The sequence below is a fragment of the Sinocyclocheilus anshuiensis genome, unplaced genomic scaffold, assembly GCF_001515605.1.
Source record: "Sinocyclocheilus anshuiensis isolate Anshui unplaced genomic scaffold, SAMN03320099.WGS_v1.1 scaffold2177, whole genome shotgun sequence".
Lineage (NCBI taxonomy): Eukaryota > Metazoa > Chordata > Actinopteri > Cypriniformes > Cyprinidae > Sinocyclocheilus > Sinocyclocheilus anshuiensis.
In genome coordinates, this window is record NW_015552714.1 from 46774 (window position 1) to 55038 (window position 8265).

Genomic DNA, 8265 nt, shown 5'->3' on the forward strand with positions numbered 1-8265 from the left:
AAAGGTTCAGGTAGGAAATAACATAATACATATCAATCGTCATCAAATAACTTTTTGCAATGCAAGTCCCCGCAGACACACCACACGAAACGACCGTCCCGATCCAATCAGTTCATGGGGGGTGTGTCTAGTGTCATGTCCTGAATGATGAAAAAGTCTTGATTTAAATGAAAGTTCATGAATATCACCACAGAGACTGAAAAAAAAAAAAAAAAAAACAGGCACCCTTGTCTAAACCAAAGGACAGGGGGTCCGGGAAGTTGATCTTGTCCCATAATTATTCCCAAACGTTTCCATGCTAATCCCAGAGCAGTGGGTCATGCCCGTGGGTTGCGTCAGCTTATTGTGAAAATGACTGGAAATTATTATTTTAAAAAAGCATCCAGTTTCTCAGTTACTTTTATTTGTGTGTGTGTTGTTTGTTAGGATCAGGAGGGGGGTCATAAGGCCACCATGGTGCAGGGGTGTTTGAGTTTGCAGGGCAGGACGCCCCTGTTGAGCTGGTAGAACTCTACCAGATGGATCAGGTCTGTGAACTTGGTAGAGCCATCATCAAGGCTAAAAAAAACCTGGCCGTCCTCCTCAAACTGCCAGAGAGAAAGAAGTGAGAATAAGATAGATTTTTAAATCACTGAATCCATTTTTAAATCATAAACTCTCCTGTCAAGCAGACAATCTTACAAATAAAAATGTGGCATAATGTTAAGGTGATTGGGGTAAACTAAGCAGAATTCCATTCATTATTTATTTAATATAATTTTATATTAATTATTTATATATAGTTCAATATTAAAACATTCAGCATTTTATATAAATAATATAAAAATTATAAATTTGGTATTATTTTTTTTATATTTTTCTTATATTATAATATAATATTATATATATATATTATATGTAAATTGTGTATAATATAAATATTAAATACATTCAGCATTTTACATAATATAAAAATAATACATTTATTACACGTAATTAAGAATGTATTTACTAATTAAGTACACATAGGCCTAATATTATAATTAACAAAAACATTTCATATTAATATTTCCTTTAATAAATCATGCCTCATTTTCAGCTACAAAAATGTTTTATACACTGCAAATTCACTAACATGCACAGAATTATAAATGTATATAATATACAATATTTATATATAAATAAAATTTGCTTTAACAAAACTTTAACTTTTACATTTATTTTTAAAATAAATGTAACCTAAAAAAGTTAACATTTAAATTCTCATGTACCTCTCTCAATCACTGACCGTAATCGCTGTAAATTACACCTTTTATAAGTATAAGGTAACATGACAAAAAAATAGCAGTTTGCCCTGCTCTTTATTCTTGTATAAGCATTAATACATGCAATAGGGTAGTTTGTATTGAGTGTTTATTAGGGACTCACAGGTAAAATCTGGAAGTGTTTAATCTTCTGATGATGGCACAGCGTGAGAACAAATGCTTTTGGGTTGCTCTGGCTGTCTCTCAACAGGAATAACCTGCGAGACATAAGACTGATTAATTTCACTGCCCACTTATAAAACAGCAATTAATATTGCCTATAAATGTGAAAAGTGTCATACCCATCAACTTGGCCCTGCTGCATAATCATCCTGTGGGACTCCTCTCTCATAATGCGGCCATGGAACCATAACTGTGTCCTGTGGATCACTGAGGACATAAACGCAAGTCCACATTTACCGGCATGAAATATTGCTATTTCTATTAAAATACCACTTAAATCAAATAGTGTTGAAGGTGCTAAACTGTAAGTAAATGCTGCGACACTCACCTGAGCTTAACAGCGAGGGATGTAGAGGACTGGGTCTTCCCAAAACATTCATTCTCTGACTCCGTTTCTGTACAGAGATTTTAAATGTTGTTATAAATGCATAAAAAAATTAAAAACCCTAATTCATTGCCTGAGTATACATGTATCTAACTACTCACTCTCCAAGTGTGTCCCTCTTCCATGGCAGCGCTCTGAGCCTCCACAGGGTTGTCAATCACACGACCGGTCCTTCCTGAGAAATCCATGGCCACCAGTGAATTCTCAGACACACTCCGCTATAGTAAAAACAGTATTACACTTGATCAGTTGTTTATTACATAAGCATTCATTTATGTGTAAAAATAACTCCTACAGGTTGTCCTCAAAACAACCTGCTATGATCAGCATTAAACCTCTCTAATTAAACCACTAAAGCCTTATTAAATAGCTTCTAAATTAATCCCTAAAGCAACCCCTGTGTTCATACGTTTCCCCTGCATGAAAGTTCCCAATGCAAATCGGCGTAAAGGAATCAATAGCCGCATGCTTAGCACGGTAGCAGATTAAGTGAACTCTCAGCAAGAGCATTCGTCAAGAGCACATGGGGTGCATGTAATACCAGGTGAACTCACAGAAGCGTGAAAGCAGCACATTTATACCATCAAGTGCACTAGAGAGTCAGCACTGAGTAACATATTAATGTGTTTCTTACCACAGGTGTGGTGAAGTTTGATATGGCAGTCTTTCTCTGGTGTGGGCTCTTGTAGTTCTGATATAGGAGAATTCCAAACTGGAAAAAAAAAAAGTGTCTGGGTTAACAAGAATGGACAAAAGGGTGTGTCTGGGAGATATCTGAGGGACAGCTTGTTCACAACAAATCTCTAGTAATTAAATATGAAAATCTAGAATGTTCATTAATAATAATAATTTTATATGGTTTTATAAATAAATAAACGAAAACACAAAATAAAAAATTTAATCTGGTGCATGCTGATTGGATTGGGGATTGTGTGACACTGAAGACTGGACTAATGGCTGCTGAAAATTCAGAGTTACCATTAGAGGAATAAATGACATTTGAAAATATATTAAAATATAAAATGGTTCTTTTAAATTGTAATAATATTTCATAATTTTTTTGTTTTTACTGTATACCTTGAGCAGTCTGAAAGCAGTCATCCAGCACGTTCGGCTCTGCTCGTCCTCAGCACACAGCATCTTCAACTCCTTCAGTTCTGTCCTGCCCTTACCGGGCTGTCAATCAAGCAAGATATCTACCGTCAAATCAAGGCACTCAAGGTAAATGGGAGGTCTAATGCTATTTCATGCATGTTGAGTTATTTACACTGTTAAAGAGTTGGATTCTCATGCTAAACATGGCCAAAGTTAAAAAAAAACGATATGAATGTAGAACAAGTATTTCGGTGTCAAATATACTCCTTCCGGTTTTTCGAGCTTGGCTCTTCGTGACGTAATGAAGGGTGGAACTCCTTGTATGGGCATTTCTTCCATAAGAGCGCACACACATCGATCAGAGCGAGAGCAAGAGCGTGCCCATCAACACGCTTCATTCGGCTGCACTGAACGGGACTCGCTTGAGAAGAATGTCTCCAAAGAAGTGTGTTTTTGGCTGTAAGGGAAAGATAACCTTGCCCAGCTTACCAAAGAACCCAGCATTACGTAGCCGCATGTGGATGCAGTTTGTTTTTCCAGGGCAGCAACGGAGTTTTGCAAGTGTGTTTGTTGACGAATGTTTTATAAACAAGGCCCAGTTCGGCACTGGATTTGCACATCGTTCGATACTGGAAGATGGAGCGGTCCCAGCTATAAAAGATACCGGTCATGATTCAGAACTGCAGACTGTAAGTAAAACGGCATCAAATGTCTGTGTTTTGTTGACAATTGGGCAAGTGCTCGTCACTCTTTAGCTCCGCCCACGGAGCGCCTCCAGGAAGATCAATATGAGATTGGGTGAGACTGTGTGTGTTATGTCCCCTTTAATAAGGACTAGCATGCATTGTACCAGGTGAGGCATGGGTAGTTATTTAAAGGGGAAAACCATTGATTTTGAAATTGTGCCAGCCATGCCTCCTCTATTCTCAATGTCAAAGTCAATTTACTGACCGGCATCCTGCTCACCTTAATGCAGAATTGGTAGTCTGTGGGCGCGTTGTGCATCTTTCTGCCCATTGTCACAGTGAAAATATTGCTGTCCTCTAAGTCCGACAGTAACTGCAGGTGCCTTGGCTCCTAAACAACCCAATTATAAATTCATCACAATACAACTCACAAAGACAGACCTACATAGTGACGGCTATAAACAGTAAAAACAGTTATCCTGAAATCCTTTATTTGCCATTATTCTAAACAAGTTTGATGCATTTGTATTATTCGCATTACAAATTGAGAACATGTTAAAAGGGACACATTAACATAAATATGTTTGTTTGTTTATGGCAGTGGTTCCCAACCCTGGTCCTGGAGGCACCCCAACACTGCATATTTTGCATGTCTCCTTTCTCTGACACGCCAGTTTCAGGTCTTGGAGTCTCTACTAATGAGCTGATGATCTGAATCAGGTGTGTTTGATTAAGGAGACATGCAAAACATGCAGTGTTGGGGTGCCTCCAGGTCCAGGGTTGGGAACCACTGGTTTATGGTATATCTATTAAAGCCTTTTCACACTGAACACGAAAATTCGGTGCGAATGTTTGGCGTGACAATGGTTTTGAATCGAAAAAAATTGATCCTATGGGGCTATAGATAGTTTTTGTTTCTGGTGTAGAACCAAACTTAATGCTGTAAATTGAGCAGCGGACCTTATACGAGATCCATATCGGAGGAAAAATGCATTGCTGGTTGGCACCACCTAGCGTGCAGGCGTGAATTAGCAATCAATCAGTTCGTGCTCTGTGTGAAAGCACCGTTCGTCTGCGTTTCGCCTCGCTTTTTCACATCACGCTCAGTGTGAAATGGCCTTAAATATTAGTAAATAATAATAATAATAATAATTAATAGTGATACAATTACAATTAAGCTCCTTGTAACATTACAATAACATATTTAATAAATATTTATTTGAAATTTTTTCAAAAATAAATCCCAGGCTTTCAATGAGTACTTAAACTTTTGGACTGTACTGTATTTATTTGCAAGCAAATTTAGGAATAATAGATGCATAACAGCGGTCTATAGTTGTAAAAACACATATATGCTCACAAATACATGTATAATTTAAAGACTTGAATTAATATTCTATTAAAGAGAAGCTTGCCTTTGACATTCCTTTAGTAGAGCAGTACAATCCAGAACGGCGCAAGAACATGTAGAGCTTTTTCCAAGACTTGCGGCCCGTTTCTTTCATATAAAGGAAGCCCTGGATCTCTGGACAGCTGCTGGAATTCAAGAAATTCTGTACAGGAAGGAAACAAAAAAAAAGCAGAGGACCATCTGGAAAATGAGCTCTTCAAACCTGGATGCCTTTCATGCTTTAATAACGCGGCCTCTTTGGTATCACAAGACATGAGTGTGCATTTCAAAAGCTGTTTGAATCCACTAAAATTCAGCTGCAAAAGAGTGATGCACAGGTTCATAATGTGGGCTAATTCAGATTTTGCTGTGTCACAGATCCATTTGCGTCTCTTCCTCACCTGTAAGAGCTGTGACTGTGGGATAGAGCCATTAGTTTCCTGACACCACGCCAACATCTGCTCCGGAAAGAAGTTCTGTGAGAGGAAGATAAAGGATGAGAGGTAAGAAAAGACTGTCTGCACTGAACATATGCCAGCAGTTCACAAGAAACGTAATGGAACAACCAGTGCGTGTATGAACTAGGGTTTGAATGATTAGTAAGGAAGCCATATATAATTAATCTGTTTTTAGGTTCACCTGACCAAGATCAGATGCCTTCCTTAGTAGGCAATTATGTAAGATGATTGTTACTAGACTGAGCACAAAAGAAAGGAACAAACTGAATTTGTTACAAAGTATTTGAACGGGCAACTTTTTAAAAGTTTTAATTGAATTCTCTTCTGTTCGTAAATATTTATTATTACTTCTCTGTATATATAAATTACATGATGGAAATTATAGTTTGTAACATATTCTATTGGATTACACATATTAGCTGACTACTTTTTGATTAATTTTAGATTACTTTTGATATATTCCATTCTTTGTTATCAACATCATGAAGTGTATTAAACATTACATTATGCTAGGGTTTCCCAAACTGGGGTTTATGAATGAGCTTGAAGACTATGAATGAAGACTTTCAAAATATATAAAGTGGTAGAATTTTAAAAAGGAACATTTAAGAGACAATAAAAAAAGAATCAAATTATGAATAAATCACTGCCTTTGTGTCAATACTAGGGATGCACCGGTATCGGGCCCGATACTGAGCTCCTGTACTCGTACTCGTACTCGTTAACATGCCCCGATACCAAACGCCGATACCCCACAGCATGTGATAAGCGCCATATTCAAACAAAGAAACACTGACAACAGAATCTCGATTCCATTTCGATTTATCGTGCAGCCCTAGTGACTATGACATTTTAAATTGCAATATAATCTAATTAAAAATTAAAATCAGTCCAAGTGCGCACATCCAGTAGGCAAAAAGCTCAATGTGGGTGCTCCACCACACAAAAATTTGAACCAAAACAATCAAAGTAGGCACACCACAGCTCCAGAGATAGAAAAATATTTATGTTCTCACCACACTCATGTTTTTTTGGTTCAAATAGAATTAATTACAAGTATTTAATTTTGGAGTCCGATTACATGTAATCAGTTACTACCCAGCACTGTGTGTGTGGTCCTGGTAAAGCACGTGTTATGGGGGCAAAATGTCCCCACAAAGATAACAATATCCTTGTCCTTATGGGGACATTTTTTGTTCCCCATGAGGAAACAAGCTTATAAATCATACAGAATTAAGTTTTTTTTTTTTTATCTAAAAATGCACAAAGTTTCGTATAAGGGGTAGGTTTAGGTGTAGAGTTGGTGTAGGGCAATAGAAAATACACATACATACATACATATACACACATGGTAAATAATAAGAAATACACACACAAGCTGAAACTCATCTAAAGCTAATTTAGGTGAGCTGCACTAAGCACTTGCCAAAGCCACGGATTACCAAAAGCAGGTTAAGTGCTCTGTCAAACAGACTCCGACTAACTGGCCCAAAGATGCCTCAAGCGCTGACACACATTGTACATACCGTACTAAAGAACAGGCTCAAATAAGATTAAGCTTTTGCATTAACATTTTTTCCAAGCGTACAAAAAGTCCATGGCTTACAGAGCAGGATAAAATGTTTCACAGTGTTCACACCGTAAGACGCTTATACGACGCCGGTTCAAATGTACTTGTCAAAATTCCATCAGTTAAAAGGTGTTGAGTACTGGCTTATAAGAAAAAAGCAGGTTTCTTGCTTAGTGAGGTGGAACACGTACAAGCTGTGCTAGAATGGCTGGAAATGGATTAACATGGAGGTTTTTCTCGCATACGGAACACAGGAATGTGGGAACTTCACCTTTTTTTGTTTTTTTTAGATATTTACATATTTAGGGGATTTATAGCTTGCAGGTCATGAATCAAGTATTCTTGGCAAGATTTTCGAGGATAATCGGACTTTAATTTCAAAGGATTTAAGCTTGAAGTGGTGGTCTTGAGAAGCAAGGAAACACATAGGTGGGCTGAAGGAGAAGGAGGTTGCTCTCTGTGACAACTCACCAGTGGGTTTCTGAAGAACTCGTACTTGGCGTAGTTCTTCCTGAAGAGAAACTTGCTCTCTGGAGACATGCAGGCCTGCACAGGAACAACCAGTTCATGATCTTCTAGGCACCTCTCTGTATTCAAACACAGATGACATCAAAATGGTGTTAGTTACTGGCAAAGTGGCAGGGCTCGAAATTAACTTTTTTACTTGGTAGCACTGGTGCTCCCAACTTCAAAAAGTTAGGAGCACCAGCAAAAATTTAGGAGCACTCGCCAAAAATGTATGAGCATCACAACTACAAATTATATATTAACAGATTTTATCCTTACATTCTTAACTTTAATGCAGATTTTGTATTGGTTAATATTAGCCGTCAATCTCTCAGTCACTGCTTTCCGCTAACTACCGTGAGAAAAAGAAAGGGCTGAAGAAGAGAGAAAATGAAGAACACTGACAGATTTCTTTTGTAAACAACCTAAAGTTAAGCTCTTCTTTGACGAGGGTTAGGATGGTGTATGCGGTGTTAAATTTTACATTCAGCTCTGCCAGTTGCACCGAACGGCTGGCAGCTAGGGGTGTGCAATATTGACAAAAAATTATATCTCGATATTTTCTGGGATTTTATCGATAACAATAATTTGACTGAGTGTTACTGTGCTGATATCTTAAGGACTACAGTGGACAGCTGACTCCTAAAAATGTTTTATATTCTTCATATTCTGTGTGGTGGTCAGTTCACAGCAGTGACAGAAATGAAT

The 8265-nt window shown here is 37.6% G+C and overlaps 1 protein-coding gene and 1 long non-coding RNA gene across 4 annotated transcripts in view; one reads left to right on the plus strand and one right to left on the minus strand.

The window, feature by feature from the left end:
• Nucleotides 1-315, plus strand: part of LOC107667785 (uncharacterized) — a 4369-nt gene extending 4054 nt beyond the window's left edge. The window contains exon 2 of the long non-coding RNA XR_001631818.1: nucleotides 5-315. This is a non-coding gene — a long non-coding RNA (uncharacterized LOC107667785). The remainder of the gene's footprint in view (nucleotides 1-4) is intronic.
• Nucleotides 212-8265, minus strand: part of LOC107667783 (growth factor receptor-bound protein 10-like) — a 60744-nt gene continuing 52690 nt past the window's right edge. For all 3 annotated transcript variants that reach the window (XM_016459507.1, XM_016459506.1, XM_016459508.1), the window contains 11 exons: nucleotides 7522-7637; nucleotides 5424-5498; nucleotides 5048-5185; nucleotides 3913-4023; nucleotides 2929-3027; nucleotides 2486-2563; nucleotides 1953-2069; nucleotides 1795-1861; nucleotides 1586-1673; nucleotides 1408-1501; nucleotides 212-587 (listed from right to left, as the gene is read on the minus strand). In XM_016459507.1, coding sequence (XP_016314993.1) covers nucleotides 441-587; nucleotides 1408-1501; nucleotides 1586-1673; nucleotides 1795-1861; nucleotides 1953-2069; nucleotides 2486-2563; nucleotides 2929-3027; nucleotides 3913-4023; nucleotides 5048-5185; nucleotides 5424-5498; nucleotides 7522-7637 — 1130 coding nt within the window. In that variant the 3' untranslated portion in view covers nucleotides 212-440. The remainder of the gene's footprint in view (nucleotides 588-1407; nucleotides 1502-1585; nucleotides 1674-1794; nucleotides 1862-1952; nucleotides 2070-2485; nucleotides 2564-2928; nucleotides 3028-3912; nucleotides 4024-5047; nucleotides 5186-5423; nucleotides 5499-7521; nucleotides 7638-8265) is intronic.